Here is a 22,450-nt window from a genome sequence, read left to right on the forward strand (position 1 = left end):
CGACTATTAACAACACAAACATCACCACTACCACTATTAACTACACAAACATCACCACTACCACCATCAACAGCAACACAAACATCACCACTACCACTTTTAAGAACACAAACATCACCACTACCACTATTAACAACACAAACATCACCACTACCACCATCAACAACTACAATAGAATCAACACTACCACCTTCAACAACAATACTAACATCATATCACTACCACCAGCAACAACAATACTAACATCATATCACTACCACCATCAACAACAATACTAACATCATATCACTACCACCAGCAACAACAATACTAACATCATATCACTACCACCAGCAACAACAATACTAACATCATATCACTACCACCAGCAACAACAATACTAACATCATATCACTACCACCAGCAACAACAATACGAACATCATGTCACTACCACCATCAACAACAATACTAACATCATATCACTACCACCATCAACAACAATACTAGCATCATATCACTACCACCATCAACAACAATACTAACAACATATTACTACGACCATAACAACATCAACACTAACATTACCAGTAGCATCATCAATAACAACACTGACATCACAACTATCACCATCAACAATAACACTAATATTACCACTACCACTAACATCATCAACAAAAAAACAGCAATGCGAAGACCTTATAATCAATTCTTTTTCTACAGATTACTGAAAGGCAATCGCATCAACGAAGTCAAGAAGTCTGACATTGCTTCGCTCCCATTATTAGAATACATGTAAGTTACACTTGACTTTTTCTCGTCCCATCCTTGAAAAGCTCGCCATTCACGCTCAATCTAAATATTTGCTTTGCCACAGATTTCAAATTATCAATGTCTTTTTTTTCTCTAGTGATCTTAGCGGAAACATTATCCTTCGCCTTCAGGATGGAGCATTTTCTAATCTTCCCTCCATCAAGGATATGTAAGATACAATTGAAGGATTAGTAGTCAGATTAATTCATTTTGTTTCCGAATGCTAACCGCTGGTTAGTGGTAACAACTATTGAAAGTTCACTGAAAACAGACCTTTGGGGACCAATAGGAGTATCATAATAACCCGAATGCTTATTTCCTATTTAGTAAGCTGTCCTCCAACTTTATACAAAAGCTGAGGTACCAAGTATTCAAAGGCCTTTCATCCATAGAAACATTGTGAGTATAAGCTCATCATTGCAATCACTGTTGCCGCAATTATCGCCATAGCCATCGGCACAGCCATTGTTGTCGCCCTCCATTTAACCATCGTCGTCAACATTGTCGTCATCTTAGATAAATTGATGTTTCTTTTTAATAATTGTTAGGGATGTATCTAGTAACATTCTTGACGATATTGGACCAGAAACTTTCAGTTTAATGAGCAACCTGAGAGTTTTGTAAGTATACTCAGTTACCTGTGCACTGTCATATATATTCGAGTTTTTTTTTTTTTTTTTTGGGGGGGGACCCATTTTTCAGGAAGCAACTTTTGAATTAATTAAATGCATACGTTTGTGGAGCTTGAACGTAAGAATTCATTACCAGTGCACTGTTATGAGATTTCATTGTTGTCCCAGAACAAAAGAACACGGGAATATGCACTTCCCATGCGAAGGCCCCAGTCGAGCGTGCGTTTTGAAAAATAATGTATGCTGCTGGACGCAACAAGGGAAATACGTATGATTATTACTGAACATTATCATGTCAAATACTGTTTTTTATACGTACATATAAAAACGGAACATATACTGCATACCTATAAATCGCATTTCAGGCACGTAGCCTTAGACAAATGTCCTTGGATTTTTTTTTCGGTAAATTTCCATTTTTTTTTTTTTTTACATTTCTTGACCAGGAGTCTGAGAGAGAACAACATTACGTCGTTAGAGGGCTTGTTTCAGAACTGCACTAATCTAACGCATCTGTGAGTAAGACGCTGAGATTTTAGTTATGTGATTCACATAACCTGTGTGTATTTTGTAACTACTAACATCGTGAAAAGGTTGATAAAAGACGGTGAATGTGTTCGCAGCTACCTTCAATATAACAAAATTGAGCAGATTCAAGACGGTGTATTCAACTCGAGCATCAACCCCATATTGTACACTTTTTCTGGCCATATGAATAAACTGGTGATGCAGTACAGCCGAAGCATGTGGGGATTTTTACAGAACAAGGTGTCAGCAACAGGTGAGATGGGAAGGGAGCGTCAGATAAGGGTAATTTGTACAGAGCACAATATCATCTACAGGCCAGAGTGAGGAGGTCAGATATAAAATATTTTTTTAAGATTATCCTCTTTCCAACCCAAATACGGGTCAGTTATGGTAGAGATTTACAGGGAGGTCTGACGAAACCCTTTCCATAATGGGTCCCACACACACAAAAAATAAAGCTAAATAGAGGCTTTAAAAGGTGCATTGTAGTATTTTGTTTCTTACATCAATCGTGATCTTCCCTCTCAGACTCCGGTCAAGCCAGCCCCGGTCACAGTCGTCGCATGGCCGACAAAAAACATGTAATTGCACAAAAGGTGTCCTCCATAGGCTCCTTAACGAGGCTAAAGATCACCGGAAGAGCAGAGATTTTACCGGAAACCGGCAACGGGGTGGTAAGTATAGGAGCGGCAATGAACCATATAAGGTTACGTGACGTAGGTCAAACGAAGCATTTGAAATCTAACAGGAAAGTTTTTCATGATTGTTCGATGCCTTTCTATATAGACAAATAGAAAAAAATTCGATTGATGCTCCTAACGCAATACTATCCCCCTGTTTTTCAATTTACGATAAATTTGAATCCTTCCTGCTATAGATTTTCTATTATCTTCATATTCCGATTCTTTATCTTTCTCAAGGGCTATCTCAAATGCTTGGTGGCTGGCGCGACGACAGAGCAACTGCTAAAGGTTTTTCCAGGACAAAATTCGAAAGAATTTAAACGAGAGGTAGCAGTATTGAAGGAAATAAACTCGGGTCGAGACCACGATAATCTACTCAACTATCGCTGGCACCAAGAAGGTGTGTCACGCATGCTGTCAATTTGTCTGTCTGTTGGTTTGCAAAAAAAATCTGACGTTTCACCGTATACATGATTATCATCCATTTTTAGGCGAATCTCTTGATTTTGACATGGGCAATGCAGAAGGGATTACCTTGAACTCTAACTACAGGTATGCTTGTAAAATAAAAAGGAACTTTTCTCGTATGTGATGGTTAGCAGGCCATTCAAAAAGTATGTGCTTTCGCGAGTTCTCTTTCAAGGAGTTTCCGGGCTCAATCCAGACTCAAATCAAGGAAACTTTAAGAGGTGTTAAAAAGGGAGCTATGAATCCTAGTACTTCATTAACCTGAATCGGAGAAGTGAAATATAGTGTAAAGCTGCGTGGAGTAAAGTCAGTTTTATGTGAAACCGAGTGATACGTGCGCTATTTGATCATGTATCGCGATACTAATTTGTGTTTTGCAAAGGACTTTGACTGCATCTCGTATTTCTTTCTCGTTAGGGTAATCTGCTTCGATTACTCCCCATCCATGTCAACCTTGAGGGCCTTTCTCCGTAAGGCTGATTTCACAGTTAGCCTAGAGACTCTTGTAGCAATATTTATAGATGTAATGCAGGGGGTCGAACACCTTCACAAGCATGGCGTCGCCCATGGAAACATAAATCAAGACACTGTGCTTGTCTGCCAGGTGAGAAGGGTAATGTCTATGATCGTGAAGTGGAGCTGCATTTGAAACGATCCTTTAGGTGTGACATTATGTGGTTAGCGCTTCTCTTGCCATAACAGAGTGACAGTAAAGTGACTGCGGCAAAGCATGGATAAACGTTTCCGTTAGTGTGAACATGCTAGAAGCTTTGAACTTTGGTCGGTTGACGTTTGAAGGAGAAAGAAGATTTTCCTCCGTATGTCCATATTCAAATTACGAGTTAAATGGGCGGGGTACCGCCCCGCATACCCACCCACCATTGACGGCCCTGCGTGACAGTTTTGTTAAATATTGTTTTGCATGTTAGTGGTTTGAGTGTGAGGCTTCTATGAACGAGTAAGGGCAGCGGTGGTGTGATTGTTTCAAGTTGTAACATGACAAAGTTTTCACCGTGAAATGGTATAGCGTGGCGGTACTTATAACCGTGAAATAGTGTGACATTAGGTAACGGCGGTGTGACATGGTGTGACGTGACGGTGGTGTGACCAATTTGTGCCATTTCTAGCTATTGTCCCTATTGTGACCTGCAGACTTCTCCCATCAAAGTATGTATCGGAGGTTACGAAACCGCTTGGATAATTTGCAGAAGAGGTACAGAAGCTTATCGGAAAGACGTCCGTCAACTTGGAAAGCTTCAACAACTAACTTTGCGAAGCTGTGAATACGACAAGGTCATAAGTGCACAGGTTAGCTGAACAAAAGGACTCCGGGGATAGGGGGGGGGGGGGGGGGTCATGTTCTAGCATATTATTCATGTACAAGGATTTGTAAAGTGAGAATTGCGATTTTTACATCATACGAAAACCAGGTGCAGTAAATTTTAATTTCAGTACATTTCTACCATTAAGGCTTATTCGTTTGATTTATATTTTGCGGTATCGCTGGTATAGCGTTTTCTATAGTTTTTGCGCTTCGTTGTTTCCCTCTTTTGACAGTTACCGGACGCTTCCTTAATCCGCTCCCCGCATCCTCCTCCCAAATCATTCTAAGAGATCGGACAAATAAGCGTAAAATTTCGTTAAAATGTAAAATCTGCCAATAGGGACGATTGATTTTATGCCTGTAAATTGATTGACATGTGCTAATAATTTAGCGCCATAGATACGAAAAGCGATTGACATTGTCTTTATATATACAATTGATAATTGATTGACGTTTGATATGCCAATGCATCGATTGGCATTTGATGTGCTAATGCGTCATCTCCATAGATACGAGAGGTGATTGACATGTGCTACTGGGATGCGACCAATTGGAAGCTCAGAGTCTCGGAAATACGACAACAGCTAGAGCAGGCGTGGATCTCAACCAACGATTGGGATACCCGTGTGTAGAGTGAGCCAGCACAGCAAGTCAGCCTCCAAGATACGTCACAGATAGAGCATGCGCAAAGCGCTTTTAAAACACACTTGTAGTATAGTACACATATTGTATTGGTAACTATTAATCAAACGGAAAAAAGAAATTGGCCTAGATACAAATACCTGATGCGAATTGGTATCAGCGGAAGACTTAACGCACTTGAATCACATGCATATATCATTTATTGCTGTAAGATTTCGTATAGCATTATTCACTGTTAATTAGGCGTTAATCAGATCCAGACTAGAATACGCATCTGTAGCATTTGCTAGCCTGCCTAAGTACATCAACTAAATGTCCAAAAAGGGCACTTGGGATAGTGTGGTCGCATATTTCTTTCAAAGATGCATTAGAATACTTAGGGTTATCCTAACTGGGAGTAAGGCGCAAAAACAAGTGCAGCAAATTTATTGAATAAAAAGATTTTTGGCACCCAATCTTTTCCTTGATTTAATCGTGTTGTGAAGAATTGTTGATGTCATTAAGACCCGGTACATCTACTTCTAAGTTGCCAACTAGCACGAATAGGTTCTCTGACTTTGTAACGGTCAAGTTTAAGCGTTATCGGTAGTTTATTACGAATATATATTACAATTGTAGTTTGTCTTGTATTTCTTAGTGTCATTGTACGTGTCTAGCCTACAATTCAAGCTTTAAGATTGCTAAGGGCTGAGATACACCATATATCTATCTATCTATCTATTTATCTATCTATCCATCTATATATCCATCTATACTCAATAAAAAGACGTCAAAAATAGATTATGCGTTTGGGTTTATAAACTTAATTCTAGATAAGCCACCTCCAATAGCTATATAACGGACACGGCAAAACAGCCACTGCCGTCAGCAAGTTGGTTTGTCGGAGAAACAACCACAATCAATGTCAAAATATTAAAAAAGCTCTAATATCTGATAGTTTACCTTTGATACACAATCTATAAAGTGTCCCGACAATTGCCCATTTGCCCAATTTCTCACAAATGCAATCAACTGCGTCCTGTTTCACATCACCCCAGAATAAAAGATAGGATTTAACTAGAATGAATACCGTCACATCCTGGAGTTTTGTTTATTTCAGTGAGTGCTTAACGACATTCTTCGATAGTGATTAGACCTTGACCTTCTTTGTATGTCGAACGGTATTCAGAAATAATTCCATATAATTACTTCATAATATTTCTTTATCCTAAAGGTTACTCGTGAACTGTTGCTTAAGCACCTGGCGTCTTATATATGGCGCATGCGCAAAAAAGAGTGTCACGAATGAAGACTAAAGATGGAGGATACCTAAATGATCACGTGATGGAAAGGCGGCCAGGGATAGGTATACCAGGTTGTTTTTTCCGCCTGCGACAATCATAAATACTGCAAAAGTATCAACATTGACTTTAGGACCACATGCGTGAGCAGAACGATGCGAGAAAGGGAGACTTCCCCAAAACTTCGCCAGGCCAGGAAAGCAGGATCTGTGTACGCTTGGGTCACCTCCCCCACTTCAAACACACACATTAAAACACGCTTCAAAGGATACGCTTTAGGCTACTCCGACGGTCTTTATCTATATATTCAATTTTTAAAGTAAACTCGTCCTGTTTTATAAATATGAGCTTGCGGTCCCACTGTTTACAAAAAAAAGGTTCCACTGTGTATGTTTAAAAAAATTTTTTTCTCAATGTTCTACTTTTTCTACCAATCACGTGCCAGTTTCCTCAATGTTCTAATTTTTCTACCCATCACGTGTCAGTTTCCTCAATGTTCTACTTTTTCTACCAATCACGTGCCAGTTTCCTCAATGTTCTACTTTTCCTACCAATCACGTGTCAGTTTCCTCAATGTTCTACTTTTTCTACCAATCACGTGTCAGTTTCCTCAATGTTCTACTTTTTCTACCAATCACGTGCCAGTTTCCTCAATGTTCTACTTTTTCTACCAATCACGTGCCAGTTTCTTGGTAGGATAGGCGGTTCGACGCTGGTAGTATCAGTGAACGCTTATATTCCTACGTACTTCTTTGGTTATCATGCGATCTCAGAAGAATCTACCGTCCTGTTTAATAGTATGAATGAACAGTATATGTATGGGATAGTTGTCCAAAGAGGGTTACAGATAAAAGGCATGGATGTTACAGTGCTGGAACATTGTCTAATCACAACTGCGCATGCTCCTCTGCCGGCGTGACCTTTACCGAGAACGACATCCTGGGCAATGAACGCGTCGAATATCGATCGTCTTTAGCGAGCTTCGCACAACTGAGCATACTCCTCTGCCGGCGTACGTGTCGAATATCGATCGTCTTTAGCGAGCTTCGCACAATTGCGCATGCTCCTCAGCCGGCGTGAACGCGTCGAGTATCGATCGCCTTTAGCGAGCTTCTCACAACTGAGCATACTCCTCTGCCGGCGTACGCGTCGAATATCGATCGTCTTTAGCGAGCTTCGCACAATTGCGCATGCTCCTCTGCCGGCGTGAACGCGTCGAATATCGATCGTCTTTAGCGAGCTTCGCACAACTGAGCATGCTCCTCTGCCGGCGTACGCGTCGAATATCGATCGTCTTTAGCGAGCTTCGCACAACTGAGCATTCTCCTCTGCCGGCGTACGCGCTGAATATCGATCGTCTTTAGCGAGCTTCGCACAACTGAGCATGCTCCTCTGCCGGCGTGAACGCGTCGAATATCGATCACCTTTAGCGAGCTTCGCTCAACTGCGCATGCTCCATTGCCGGCGTACGCGTCGAATATCGATCGTCTTTAGCGAGCTTTGCACAACTGCGCATACTCCTCTGCCGGCGTACGCGTCGAATATCGATCGTCTTTAGCAAAGCTTCGCACAACTGAGCATGCTCTTCTCCCGGCGTACGCGTCGAATATCGATCATCTTTAGTGAGCTTCGTACAACTGGGCATGCTCCACTGCCGGAGTACGCGTCGAATATCGATCGTCTTTAGCGAGCTTCGCACAACTGAGCATGCTCCTCTGCCGGCGTGAACGCGTCGGATATCGATCGTCTTTAGCGAGCTTCGCACAACTGAGCATGCTCCTCTGCCGGCGTACGCGTCGAATATCGATCGTCTTTAGCGAGCTTCGCACAACTGCACATGCTCCTCTGCCGGCGTACGCGTCGAATATCGATCGTCTTTAGCGAGCTTTGCACAACTGCGCATGCTCCACTGCCGGCGTACGCGTCAAATATCGATCGTCTTTAGCGAGCTTCGCACAACTACGCATGCTCCTCTGCCGGCGTACGCGTCGAATATCGATCGTCTTTAGCGAGCTTTGCACAACTGCGCATACTCATCTGCCGGCGTACGCGTCGAATATCGATCGTCTTTAGCGAGCTTTGCACAACTGCGCATACTCATCTGCCGGCGTACGCGTCGAATATCGATATTTCTATTGAAATATTAACAATATATTCAACAAATTAAAAATGTTAGTTTTAAGAAACTGACTTATTGTCATGTTGTTTGTATACTAATAATATGCTGGAGAATGTAGGAGAACTTTGAGTACGCAGCTGCTTTGTCTCCTATTATCTTTGTTCTACAAAGGAGTTTTTTTGTCTCTATTCTTCTCGTTCTTTGTGTCGAGGTGCGGACATTGTTCATTTGCCCAATCAAATTGCAGCTTGTAATTGCTGCGTACTTACCCGAACTTTGGAAGGTATTGAGAGAATCTGGGAGAACTTTAGGAGGAATTGGGAGAATCTGGGAGATATTTGGGAGGAAATGGGAAAATCTTGGAGCAATTTCTAGGAGAATTTGGTTAATTCCCACGATTTCCTAGGATCCTGGATATTCCAAATCTGGGAGTTCTTAAGAATTCCTAAGAGCCGTTCAAAAAATACTTCCCAGATTCTCCTAGGAGAATCTAGGAGCTCCTAATCGGATTTCCCTAGGAACTCCTAGGATATCCTGGATACTCCCAAGTCTATTTCGCCTCGTTGATTTTATTAGGTAACCTAATAGGGGACTTGCGCTTAGAGATCAAGTGACTGTTTGGCTGGCAAACTAGCGCGCGCTCTGGCTTTTACCGGCAAAATAACAACAAAAAGCAACTTTTCAGCGCAATTTTTTAAAGGGTTTAGTTCCATATTTAAATATTTTATTTTTCGTTGGTGTGTCGGGCGCATCATTTCTGTGATTACAGTAAAAACCCGCGTATAAGAACAAGTTGATTAAGAACACCTAGGCCTGTTTTTAGGAAATAAATTACCATTTATATAAGAACACATTCAGACTGAAAAATGAAAGTTGTTCTTGTATGAGAAAATATCAAAGATCATATATATGTGTGGTAATCAGTGTTGGTTTGAGAAAAATACAAACTACATAGGTTTCCCTACAGGTCTGTTTCGTGGTTGCCCACTCATCAGGGGATTTAATGAGAATATTCCTACCATCGTATATATACTATTAACATTGAAATTTACATAATAATAGACTGATAGTTTTAGCTAAGGCGGTAAGAGGAACAATAGCTTGTTACATTAAATATGCGGGGCGAAAACTAACAGTGCGGAACGTGTGAAAAATTGATAGCGCGAAAATTTAACGGTGACGGGATTAACAGTTCTAATTGTTTCGTAGCAGGGCTTTGTTTCTGTGGCGGCACGAGGACACGAGTTCATTGCGTTTATTTAGAGTTGATAGTTTGGGTTGGCAGATGATCGTCAGCTTTTCCTTGAGGCAGAGGTTGCAACGCTTAGTGGTACTGTTGTAGGCGGAGTGGGAAGAAAGAATGCGCCATGAAATAAAGTACTCAATCATGCTGTCCTTGAGAGTCCAGACGTGTTTGCTGAGTTCGGTGGAGTTTCTGTGTTTGGCGTGTCGGAATGATGCGGTGTGGTTTCTGTACCTGGTCTTGAAGCTGTTTTCAGTGAGCCCGACGTATGTTTCCGAGGTGTTGTTGTCTTTTCGAGTTACGGTAGCTTGGTAGATAACAGATGTCTGTAGGCAGTTTCCGTCTAGAGGGCAGGTGTCTTTCTGTCGGCAGTTGCATGTCTTGTTGTTGGTAGTGGTAGGGGCGGAGCTGGCGGTCTCGGTAGCCGACGATGCGGTGATGATGCGCTTGTTGTGGTTGTCGATGATCTGTTTGGTGTTGTTCATGCAGCTGTAACTGATTTTGATGGTGTTTCTGTTGAAGATTTTACGGAGGTGGTTGTCTTTCGGGAAGTGTTTGTCTATCAGGGTGAGGAATCTGTGGCCGATGTTGGTGCTGGTGTTCTTGCTGAAGGGCGGGTTGTACCATAGGATGTTGTTGCGTTTGCGGGTTTTACGGTTGGTTACGGTGTTGGGTTCGTAGCGTAGCGTGTAGTTGTATCCGCTATCGTCGAGTGCTTTCTGGTAAGGTGGCGCGGTCTGGTCAAAGGAGGCTTGGTCTGAAGATAGGGCAGATAGGCGTCTGTTGATACCAGCAGGGATGTTCTTGGTGATGGAGGGCGGGTGGTTGCTCTCACGGTGGACATATTGTAGCGAGGAGTTCGGCTTTGTATAAGGCTGGTGTGCATTACGTTTTAGGTCGAGGGTGACGTCTAGGAAATTGACAACTTGTTTGTTTGCCTCAATGGTGATTCGGAGTCCGTTGTTGTTGAAGATGCGGCATAGTTCCTTTTTTAGGTTTATGGTGGCTCTGGGTGTGGCGTTGGTGGTGGCTAGTCCGTCGTCGCGGTAGAGTCATACGTTCATATTGAGGTCCTGAAGTTGGGAGAGAAGGAAGTTGCCTACAAGTTCACAGGTTTCTGCGCCATCGAAGCTCCCCATCGTAACATCAAATATCGTGTTGCCTTTCTTCTGCCAGGGTGTTTGGTTGTGGACCAGGAAGGAGCTCTTGGAGTGGGTTATAATCTCTTTTTCATCAGGGGTGATTTCGTCATAGTTGGAGGCGAAGTCGAGTGCTCTTGATAGTAGGTCTTGGCTGATAGATGGGTAGAATTCTACGATGTCAAAACAGATGAAGTTGAGTTGGTGTTTGTTTTCGGCAGCCTTGAACCAGTCAATGACGGCTTTAGTGCTTTTCCATTGGTTGAAGTTTCGTTTCTTTGCAATTACGCTATTGATACGGTCGAGGATCTTTTTGCTGATTTTTCCGATTTCGGGTTTTGTGGGGTTGATGAGTCTGCAGGTAGGTTTGTTAGCGAAGTTCGGCTTATGGTCTTTGAGAGTTATGAAGGCTTGCTTGTTGGCCGTGGTGTCTATTCTATCGTCTAAATCCAGTTTTGTAGCGATCTCTTTGTTTTTCTTGTGGACAGATTGCGTTGTTTCGGAGGGTGCTTTTTTGTAGGACTTGTTTATTTCTTTTTCTAGGAGATTCTTGTAGGTAGCTGGCTCTAGTTTGTAAAAGTTTGTGGTTTTATTTGCGGGGATCAGTAGTTTAGGTTCTTTTTTAATGTTGTCGGTGTCTTCTTTTAGCTTGCCCAGGAAAGGAGTGTTCAGGTTCTTGAATTTTACTGACTGGATCATTTTTAACATGTCTTCTTCGAACTCTTTCAGTTCTTCTACAGGAGGCGGATTTTTGGTTGAGCGGAATCCATAAGTTTCTTTGGAGGTCGAGGCGGTGTCCGTGTTTAGGAAGAAGTGTGCTTTCCAGCGCATTCGGCGTAAAAAGTGTTCGGTTTTTTTCAATATTAGGCGTTGGAGGTAATCACTGCGAGATGGTAGGGGAATATTCTTCGTTGAGTAGTTGATGTGGAATTTTTCCATAATGTGTGGTAATCATATATATGTGTAAAACTGGCTGCCTGATAACAGCAGATGGCTCTGATGATGACTCCTCGGGGCTTGTAACATTATGTATTTTCAAGTCAACCTTGTAGAAACCAGGTAAAAATGTTTGAAGGGGGGGCCGGAAAACTTTGTGGAAAGGTCGTAAATCTGCATCACAATCATGTAGAATCTATGTAAATTTTGCAAGCTAACCTTGTAGAAACCATGTAGAAGTTTATAAAGGGGGGCCGAAAAATCTTATTTATTTATTACATTCACGGTGATGGCGGCCGTAGGAGGCAAAGAACAGGACTGAGGACCCTTACAGGCTCAGCCCCCGTTGGTCAGCAGTATAGTAAACATTACATACATAAAAACAACACTAGCAAACTTAATAGCGACAAACTGAATCAATGTTGCACTGCCTACAAATAGGACATAAGATGCGCCATGTCCGGATGTTGTCATGGTGGAAGACTTCGGATAGGCGCGTTGCCAGTAGTGACTTCAGGCGGGACTTGAAGAGGGGGTTCCGCTCAGACGATCTAATTTGCAGGGGAATGGCATTCCAGGCAGGGCAAAAACGTACAAAATACGATTCGCGGAAGGTAGAGGTTTGCGAAGCGATCAAGCGAATGTCTAATCCTGTTGAACCTCGACGAGTGCTAGAGTTTGAAACTTGGATGATACGGGAGATGTCCATGTGTATCTCGCCTTTGATACATCGATAGAGGAAAAGCAGATCAAGGTATTCAAGGAAATAGCACAGAGGGAGGAGATTAATGTTAAGAAGGCGCTGCTTATAGTCCAGTTCGAGTCCTTGAAACATGTAGCGTGTAGCTCACCTCCGCACTCTCTCTAGCGATCTCATCAGATGGAGAGACCCCAACTGGCAGGGCGCCCACGCCTGGCTAGCATAGGTGAGGTGCGATCTTACAAGGGAGACAGCGTCTTTTGTAAATCGAGGGGGAGACCGTTTGAGCAGTGCCGCCAGAGGAAGCCGAGCATCTTGTTTGCTTTTGAGATGACGTTATGGGTGTGTTCACCCCAGGAGAGGTCGTGTGACACTTGGACGCCAAAGTCGCGGACAGATGTTACCCTTTCCAGTGTGGCATCGCCGAGAACATACTCTCTTTCGAAACTCTGTCTCTTTCGCGTAACTCGCAGATTTTCGCATTTGCTTGGCTGGAAAAAGAGCTCGTTGTAGGTTGCCCATTTCGCAAGTGAGTCCAGATCTTCTTGAAGTTTCTGCACATCGTTTGGTGTTGTAATAGTTCGAAAGCATTTGGTATCGTCGGCGAACATAGCAATGCTTGAAGACACAGCATCCGGTAGGTCATTGATGTACAAAAGAGAATTGGACCAAGGACCGATTCTTGGGGAACCCCCGAACCCACTTCCTCCCAATTGCTGGTCACGCCGTTTAAGACAACACGTTGACGGCGACTCTCAAACCATCTATAGAGGCTACCTGTGATACCAAGAGCACAGAGCTTCTGAAGTAGATGGGCATGACACACTGTGTCAAAGGCGCGGGTCAGGTCGAGGTAGATAACGTCTGTCTCTACACCACGATCCAGGGTCTTGCCGATGTCGTGGAGAACCGCCAGCAGTTGTGTAGTGCACGAAACCCTCGCGAAAACTCTGCTGCAGATGGTATATGCGGTCAATTGTGAATGACACTAGCCGCCTGGCAACACATTTCTCCAGTACCTAAGACAGGATCGGCAAAAGCGATATACCACGGTAGTTGGAAAACAAGGCACGCGGACCTTTCTTGTAGATGGGAGTCAGGTTAGCATCCTTCCACTCAGAGAAAATATCGCCCGATGCGAGAGAGAGGTTGAAGAGACTGTAGACTGGTTCAGCGATGGCGTCAGCGCACTCAACAAGAAGTCTTGCGGGGATAAGGTCAGGACCCATTGCCTTGTTGACATTGAGCGCTTGAAGTTCTTGTAGCACTTCCTGCGTAGACAGCACGATATTTGAAAGCACATGGCTTATGCATAGGGTGCCTGCTGGAAAAGAGCACAGGGAGTGGTCCGTGAAGATCGACTTGAAACGGTTCGAAAACGCTTCGGCCTTGAGCAAATCGCCGGTGACCTCGTTGTTGCCCTCTAACATCGTTTCAGGAAAGGAGCTGCGAGAGGATTTGGTTTTGAAAAAGGACCAGAAGGGCTTGGCATTAGAGTGGACTTCAGAGGCAATTCTTGTGAAGTAGGCTTTCCTATTCGCCCGAATCCAGTTCTTTATCCGCTGACGCATTCTCCTGAATTTCTCGAAAACTGCAGGGTCTTTGGATTTGCGCACTTTGTTTTTCCAAAACGTTTTTTTCTTTTTTATAGCGTACGCGAGATCGCAATCAATCCAGGGAGCGCACTGATTGTTTTTGACGTTACGCATAGGAACAAAGGTGTCTACTGCATCCAGAAACGCACTCTTCCAAGACCTGAGGGAATTGTTCACATCATGAGAGTCCCATTCTATAGCAGCACAGTTTGTTTGTAGATGGCCCCTAAGGGACGCAAAGTCAGCGTTCTTAAAATCATAAACAGATCTGGATGGTGAATTTATTATCTTGGCGGAACAGCGAAAATCAAAATAGATGCATTTGTTATCGGACGGTAAACAATTGTTTCCCTCCACAAAAACCGAGTCCACTAGATTTATATCGCTAACTAGAACTAGATCTAGAATATTTTCTTTCCGCGTGGGAGCTTCGACTAGCTGGTAGAGAAATGCATCAGATAGAATATTGGCGAACTCGCATACAATTCCAACGTCGCTGTTAACAAAACCAGATCCTTCAACCCATTGAATCTTGGGGAAATTGAAATCGCCAACAATAAGCACCTCAGCGTATTTTCTCGATCCCGTCAAACCTGTTAATGACCTGAATGGGACGACGAACTCGTTGTCGTCTGGAGCGCGGTAGCACACTGCTACCAGAAGTAACTTATTGGATGACAGTTTCACTTCAACCGCTGCAACAGCTCCGGGAAGGGATAGCGGGTTAACGGCTATCCGGGAAGGGATAGCGGGTTAACGGCTATGCTGGATTTAGCGGCAAGCAGCACTCCCCCGCCTACACGCGTTTCCCTGTCCTTGTGGAATATCATAGCCATTGGGTAGAATCTCCGTGTCCAGAATGCTTGAGTTTAACCAAGTTTCACTAATCGCCACGAGGTCGTAGTCGGCGGAGTAAACTATGTCTTGTAGGCGATTCAATTTGCACTCCAATGCCTCGTTACCTTCTGTGTCCCAAGTAGCGGCTTTCAGACTCCTGGCATTTTGGTAGAACACCGAGAGAGAATGCCCAGGAAAGCCAGGGTTCGACTCAACGTTGTCGCTCCTTGTGATCCGCAGCTCGCACAGGTTGAATGAAGGCGAAGTTGAGCAGTTGTAGTAAGAGACTCTCCCTTGGAAGTAACGCGCACGGCAAACATTAAAAGTCCTGACAGAGCCCCAGTGCGGTACTTGACACTGCTTGTCCACATTTAGGCCAATTGGCCGTGATAAATGTACAGTTACAAGCAAAAAGATGAAAAATACGTCGGAGCTGGGAAAAGGACGTCCTGCCGCCATGACGGACCGCTGACATGTAGAAAGGTCGTAAATCTGCATCACAATCATGTAGAATTTATGTAAATTTTGCAAGCTTATCTTGTACAAACCATGTAAACGTGTCTAAAGGGGGCCCAAAAAACCTTGTAGAAAGGTCGTTATGAAAATCATGTAAAATCTATGTAAATTTTGGAAGCCTTTTAGAAACCATATAGAAGTGTCTAAAAGCATTCATAATAACGGTATTCACTTTGTGGGCCTCCTGTGTGCCATTTTCTACGGTAAAACAATCCGTCAGCGGTCTCAAACATAAGGCGGAGGTAAGTACTTCATGTAACCATATTAAATAGTATCATCTTTGTGTAACCATATTATCAGATTATAGTGTTATATTGTATTGTATTCCCCGGTATTTCCTTGTATTTCCCTGTATTCTCCTGTATTTCCCTGTATTCTCCCGTATTTCCCTGTATTCTCCTCTATTTCCCTGTATTCTCCTCTATTTCCCTGTATTCTCCTGTATTTCCTGTATTCTCCTGTTTTTCCCTGTATTCTCCTGTATTTCCCAGTATTCTCCTGTATTTACCTGTATTTTCCTGTATTTCCTTGTATTTCCCTGTATTTCCCTGTATTCTCCTTTATTTCCCTGTATTCTCCTGTATTTCCCTGTATTCTCCTATGCCAAAAGAGATGGCAAAAGAGCACCCATTACCGCATTTGATATGTTAGAGTAGTACCTTAATTGTTGATCCATCAACGATATTGCCGAACGTCTTGGATGCATTAGTGAACAATCCCACAGGCGTGTATGATTGAAGAACAGACGAAGAACTGCTACGAAATGGAGTATACAAGTCTTGCCACTCATAACGCGCTGTACCGTGACGCGAGTTAAACCCGCCCCAGACCTCCGAGATTGCTTTAGTCGACTGCGTCTCGTACCCAGCCGCCACTCGGTCTGGTTGTATCTATGGTGATAGCGCTGCTACAAACTAAAGGCCTGGTCACGCTGCGCATGTCCATGGCTTGGATTGCGAGTTTATAGCATTTGTTATCTTGAAAGGATAGACCTGAAATTGTTTGTTGAGGTGACTTGAACTTAGAAATCACGTTACTTATTGGCAAACTGGTGCCAAGACTAACAAGACTAAATGAAGGCGACAGTCACTCCAGAGAGCGACGAAAAAAAAATATCTCGATAAGAATACGCAGTGGCTATATGCCAGACAATCGGGAAAGGTCGTCGATGAACTATATGCCCGACAGTTTTCAACAAAGCTCTATTTAAAATATTTTTCCCTTTCTAAACAAGTATAAGGTAATTTGAACTCACTAGGCTGACAATTTACTGGCTTATTTGAATAAATTGGAAACTGTCGGGCATTTAGTCCATTGAAGACCTTTCCCGGTCACTTTTAGTTTTTATAATGTATACAATCAAGGAAAAAACTTCAATACCGACAACAAAGCTAAAATCCAGATTCGCATGCCCTTTCCCAACAAATATAAAATACTTTGAACTCAGTAGTAGGTCGTGAATTTACCGTGATGTTTTCGTGAACTGAGAATAACTGCCGACATTAAGCAGCATGTTGTATCACCAAGCTATCAACCCTGCTAACCAGTGTCAGTGGTGTGAGAGTGCTGCCACCATACGAAGTGCGGCCAAGGGCGGCTGGGACAAGCCGAATAGTGAGTTGGGTATGGGTATGGGTTTTGATCAAATGAGCTTCTTTTATTAGGCATAAAAGATAAAAATGCAAAGACAGCCAGATATTTCTAGTGTAGAGAACGTTTGTGTAATTCTCTTACTTTAAAATTGAAGTCTCCTATCCTAGTTTTTTTCACTTGTCTCAGAATGTTTGATGCTATTCTTAGAAGGACCAAATGTGCGCTAAGCGTATCTCCGTAAATCAACTCGTTACTCTAATTCAAGATGATCCAGTATTAATTTGCGATGCTCGAATCGCGGTGGTTTTAATGTACCATTGCTAACTAACTAAGTACCTTTATTTTTGCTTCAAAGTTGCTTGCTGCTTCTACATTGTCTGATGACACAAATAAAGATAATATTTAAGACACTTCGAAATTCCAAGGGAAATCGAAATAAATTCGTCGGGACAAATATTACACTGATTGTCATTGTTTTGCTTGCGATTTTGCATCTTTTTATTAATTGGGAGATGTCAAATATGTACTAAATGAAATCAAAATTAATCAAAGATTTGAAAATGAGGCTATGCAAGACGAATATATTTACATTATTACAAAAAAGTTGCCAAATAACAGAAACGTCTTTTCTGAGATTTAAATTATCGTTATAAAGTTAACTAAAAGTAATTAAAGGGAAAATAACATAAAACCTTCTTTTCCAGATGCAATGGTCGACTCGGGGCGTGTCCCGCAGCACACACAGACCCCATCACCATCAAGACCGGAAGTGGCCAGTTTAAGGATAGCAGCTTTACTTCTGGGTGAGTGGTCAAACTTGTTTCCGATTTTTCAGCAATTTCCTTGTAACATAGGATTTTATATACAAAGTTTCGCTTATGAAACTTTCGTTTCATGAACCGGGTCGGTCATATTTGCGTGCTCAGAATACTAATTCTATACCCACCCGACCACTCTTTGTATTGAACGCAAACAAGCTCCTGCCCCCTCTGGATGGTTTTTTGTCGAATTTTTCGCCGAGATGTCGTGGTCAGACCTGTTTCCATGACAGATTTTAAGGTAATGTGTAATTTCAAATCGCAATTAATCGTTCGCCTGTGCTTTATAATGGCAGCAATTGCCATCGGAAGTTGGCTCCATCATCAATTAAGCGCTATATGTGGACAAATTTAGTTTTTGTGATGATTTTTTTTTAAATAAAAATAAATTCAGTAGAAGTGGCGTGACGGAGTTTGGAAATAACTTTCCACCCCTGTCTCCCTGTCTCAATTTAAACCTTTAGGCCTGAAATCGGGTTTTTGCAAAACCCGATATTTCTGAAAAAAATCGACGCAGGGGGGTAAAACATGAATGGACACAATAAAGTATAAGACACATGTATTTGGAAGAAGTTTTATTAAAGACTCCGTGACCTAATTGATATTCACAAACGAAGTTCAAAGCACATGCGGAATAAACAATGCGCTGAGTTGAGTGGGCTCCCTGTGGCGACATATCCGAAGCCAGGTTTCTGGCTGCACGAGTTCCCGTTACATTTCTGACAGTGCGAGTTACACGTGAATGGCGTGCTAGTGCATATCCCATTCCTGCACGTATCCGCGCGTGTACATGCGTGGCCATCGTTACACGAGACATCATTTCTGTTTGACCAGGCACTTGTGCTGCCAGTTGGATTACACCACTGAAATAACAGGAACAAAAAATGGATAAGGACACTACTATTTGTTATAACCCCGACAAACACACGTCGCATATAAAAAAACACTTGAAATCGGCAAATCGACAATCGGGCTTGTATGGAGCTGGGTTGAAATGTCTATGGCTTATGAGGAAAACTTTTATCCGAGTGTTTCGACATGAAAACAGTCGAGTACAGTACGAATTCACACATATCTCACTGCTACTGAAATTATTTATTACTTCAACTCTGCCTTGTTTTGCTAGATTCTCGAAGCGTAATTTAACGTGAGCAAATTTAACATGATATTCTGCGAGTCCGTCCACAACACTCACGTCTAATCTCAAAAGTATTTGTTGTTTACCGCCACAGCTAGGTTTATCTTGTATGATAATAATAGTTTAGAATATTTGCTTATATTAATCCAATAATAATAATATTCGAATTCGAACAGTTTAAGTCGCGATTTTCTGACCGTTGCCTTCCACCTGTCGGTACGTCCGTTTTTTAGGCCGTGCTCAGTGCATATCAGAATTTAGACAACATTTCTTACCATTTTCCCCTTTTTGTATTCTTGTCCTTTGCAAAACATGTCCCCCACCAAAAACATTTGTATCGCCGGCCGTGGCCATCCGTCTATCTGTCTGACCGTCCATATCTCCTATTGTCAATGTCAGTAGGGAGTTTAAGCACGAGCAATTGTGACGATCAAAACAAAAGAACATTCGAAACCAGCAAGTGGAAATGCACTCTGAGACATTTCAGCGGTTTTGCACCAAACCGTGTACTTTTTCCTGTTGCTTATTTTAAACAGTCGCCTTTGTCCCAAAACTCTCTATCCCCTACAAACAATATCTATAGAAATGATAAAAACAGACTTGACATGGATAAAAGGGGCCCCACCGCCCTGTTACTGAAACACTTTTTGACGCCGCCCACGACAATGGTTCCCATTGGAACAATGGTCTGCTCTAGTGCACGCTTTGCCATCGTTGCATCGAAGAGCATTGTTGCTGGTCCAACTCGTCTTTTGCCTACTTTGGCAGTGCTGTGAGATAGAGTATTACAATACAGTGAAACTCCTTGAATAAGGGATTTGTGGAATACAAACTGTCCTTTTAAATGAAATATGTTCTTGTAAGTGAGTTAGTTTAAAAAAATGTGTGGGAATTTATTCTCGAACAATATTTTCAGCAGTTAAGTGAGCCCAATAATCCGTAGCTCGTGTGTTGTCGATTGTAAGATTACTTTGTTTAAGGGCTTGGCGGAATTCTCTTACGAAGGTCATGACATCAGAACTAACTTTCGTAAAACTTTGTCTTTAGGGCCTCGGAGCGCGTTGTACCATAATTGTGCGTGCTAAAAAAATACATTGTACCTACCTGGCAAGGGTTAAAAGGATTAACAGTTCCATAGCTGTAACATCTCCAACTAAAAATATGAGGCACTGTCTAAGGTCACATTGTGTCCCTACTTTATTGTAGCAGGCGTTTGCAACTACATGTGTAGCTTCCGTACGTACAGGTGAGCTGACAGGGATTTCCCAAACACTCGTTGACATCTTAAAATGGAAAAATTAGACGGTTTCTCCATGCACAGGCGCGAAGCCAGGATTTGCTGGGTGTGCACTCGATGGTTATCCCCAAGCTACGCGCTAAATATGTCTTTACTTCACTTGTTCGCATCTGAGAGAGGCAAAAATAACGAGAGGCGTATCTGTGTAAGGTTTCTGTACATCCTAATTCATTTTTGAAAGGTTTACCTGTTCAATAAGGATCTCCATTCATACTTGTTTACTATTATAAATATATATATATATATCCTGTTTTACCATAGCTACAATCAGTCAATCCAAAGTATTGCCAGACTGCGAGTTTCAAAGTGGAGGAGAGATTTGCTTGTCGAAAGTTTAGTCCGTCAAATATTCGATAGAATGTTTGTCATACAGGAGCTAAATGCATAGTTAACATTGTAGGCTTGTTATTTAATTAATAAGCCACGGGTTCATATAACCGTTAATTTTTTTGGCGGTCACGGTAACGAATCCTGCATTCTAATAGAGCCGAGACTCGATATTTTGCGCGCGCTGCTCGTTCAAAGTATGTTTTCGCTGGCGTAGAGAAAAAAAAGCGGTCAGTATTTTCAAGACCTCGGTCACGGTATTTCACGATACGGACCTCCCACCCGGCAAATAACCCCTATGTATAAGCTTACGTATAAGCGGCAATACGCATGATACTCCACGCAAAACAAGAGAAGGCCCAGTGTTTTGAAAAGTCCTTTACCTTCCATGCAACATTGTAATTGCAATTCCGCAATGGCCCAGCCCCTTGTCCATGGACACCCTCTAGCGAGGGAAGGTTTTCTATTTCTAGTATGATCCGAGTATGAGCTAAGAATATGGATGAAGGTTGGTTAAAAAGTTTCTATTTATTAAATCCCCAGATCTAACACAGTATTATACTTCTGGGTTTTTTAATTCTTATTAAAACATAAGAGGTGCAATGGGCGTTTTAAATGAGAGGGGGGGCTATGATTATTTCACATCACTTTTATGTACGGTGCTTGATTATATGAATTGTATGATTGGACAGTGTCCACTATTCTCACATTTACTCTGACTGAAATTCTTTCTACCAGGAAGAATTCAAATTATTAAAATTCTTTGGGAGTAAAATTGTTTAGGAGAAGAATGATAAGCTCATGAAAATCATTTGTTGTAAAAGACACATTGCATGATACATTATGCTTTTTTTGGGGATTGAACATTTTACCTGGTATTACTAAGGGTATGGGAATCAGGACTTTTGGGGTGGCAAGTTTCCATCCTTTTTGGGTGTATGTTATTTTGAGCACTGTTCGACCCTTCCATCATGTTTATACCGCCCCCCCCCCCCCCTTCCGCCCGCCCCTGGGCAATTATCCCGCTAACCTTCAAGGCATACAAATCATATGCCCATTTAGCCTTTCGGCTATGAAGTCATAGCCCATTCATGCTCTAGGGACATTGTCAAATATTTAAATTCAAGAGTTATACACAAGATGGGCTGGTTGGTACAAGCCAAGCAAAAAAAAAAGGTATGTGACTAACACAACACAGGTCTAGATTATGAGAGAGTACATCTTAAGGCGTGTATTATGCATGTTTTATGAGCTTCGGAGGAGTAAAATAAAAAAGGAAAGGTCATAACTTTAGCGTAAAATGTAATAGCTCTTTAACGCGAAATGTAATAACTTTTCAACGCAAAATATAAAAAAAATGTTCAACGGGTATAAGCAGCTATAGCGGAAACTCTTTGCAGGAAGTCGCTCTATTCCTAATTCCGTCAACAACCAAATAAATTATACATATAGAATCTGAAACTGATTTCAAAAGATTTGCCGAAAGGGTAGAGGAATGGTCAAACTGCATGTTTTAATCATACCATTTGTTATATATTGTATTCGATATAAAATGCAATATAATGTATGGCTTCTGTTTGGCATTATTAAATGTTTATAAAAGCGCGTATAAGCAACTATATTGGCCACCTCCATTAAATGACCACTTGTTCCTAAGTCACGGATTTCTGGTCGCTATGAAACTGTATTGTTCCTCTATATTTCACCTATTTTCAAATATACGCGAAATCCCATGTTTCCAATGTTCTGTCATTAAAATAGACATTCGACAAGGCTAGTACTTTGTGGATGTTATAAGCATTTTCATATTAGAGACGATCTTAAAATAGAGTTCCTAAAGCCAC

General features: G+C 42.1%; 2 protein-coding genes and 3 long non-coding RNA genes across 5 annotated transcripts; 3 read left to right on the plus strand and 2 right to left on the minus strand.

The window, feature by feature from the left end:
* Nucleotides 1-731: 731 nt before the first annotated feature.
* Nucleotides 732-1,412, plus strand: LOC125563178. Its single transcript, XR_007308193.1, has 4 exons — nt 732-773; nt 889-960; nt 1,119-1,190; nt 1,340-1,412. It is a non-coding gene; the product is annotated as an uncharacterized LOC125563178 (long non-coding RNA).
* A 689-nt stretch (nt 1,413-2,101) lies between these two features.
* Nucleotides 2,102-4,064, plus strand: LOC125563138. Its single transcript, XM_048728006.1, has 6 exons — nt 2,102-2,204; nt 2,480-2,625; nt 2,872-3,034; nt 3,126-3,186; nt 3,520-3,706; nt 4,032-4,064. The coding sequence occupies exons 1-6, from the start codon at nt 2,135-2,137 to the stop codon at nt 4,062-4,064; spliced, it is 660 nt and encodes a 219-aa protein (XP_048583963.1). The 5' UTR covers nt 2,102-2,134.
* Nucleotides 4,065-4,264: 200 nt separating this feature from the next.
* LOC125563072 lies at nt 4,265-5,846 on the plus strand. Its single transcript, XR_007308103.1, has 2 exons — nt 4,265-4,410; nt 4,936-5,846. It is a non-coding gene; the product is annotated as an uncharacterized LOC125563072 (long non-coding RNA).
* Nucleotides 5,847-13,504: 7,658 nt separating this feature from the next.
* LOC125563139 lies at nt 13,505-15,424 on the minus strand. The gene is made up of 2 exons (XM_048728007.1): nt 14,881-15,424; nt 13,505-14,811 (listed from the first exon to the last, which is right to left on the minus strand). Exons 1-2 carry the CDS (start codon nt 15,422-15,424, stop codon nt 13,505-13,507), a joined length of 1,851 nt encoding a protein of 616 aa, XP_048583964.1.
* A 2,980-nt stretch (nt 15,425-18,404) lies between these two features.
* Nucleotides 18,405-19,634, minus strand: LOC125563094. Its single transcript, XR_007308126.1, has 2 exons — nt 19,258-19,634; nt 18,405-18,707 (listed from the first exon to the last, which is right to left on the minus strand). It is a non-coding gene; the product is annotated as an uncharacterized LOC125563094 (long non-coding RNA).
* Between the last annotated feature and the right edge of the window lie 2,816 nt (nt 19,635-22,450).

Source organism: Nematostella vectensis, chromosome 5, assembly GCF_932526225.1.
Source record: "Nematostella vectensis chromosome 5, jaNemVect1.1, whole genome shotgun sequence".
Taxonomy (NCBI): Eukaryota; Metazoa; Cnidaria; class Anthozoa; order Actiniaria; family Edwardsiidae; genus Nematostella; species Nematostella vectensis.

Bases quoted from the DNA above. Each gene is read 5' to 3' on its own strand.
- LOC125563138 (XM_048728006.1), top strand. From the start codon at position 2,135: ATGAATAAACTGGTGATGCAGTACAGCCGAAGCATGTGGGGATTTTTA. The intron at 2,626-2,871 runs GTAAGTATAGGA...ATCTTTCTCAAG, and splicing joins CGGAAACCGGCAACGGGGTG to GGCTATCTCAAATGCTTGGT. The intron at 3,035-3,125 runs GTGTGTCACGCA...ATCCATTTTTAG, and splicing joins CTATCGCTGGCACCAAGAAG to GCGAATCTCTTGATTTTGAC.
- LOC125563139 (XM_048728007.1), bottom strand. From the start codon at position 15,424: ATGATTGTGATGCAGATTTACGACCTTTCTACATGTCAGCGGTCCGTC. The intron at 14,812-14,880 runs GTAGGCGGGGGA...CTTCCCGGATAG, and splicing joins ACAAGGACAGGGAAACGCGT to CCGTTAACCCGCTATCCCTT.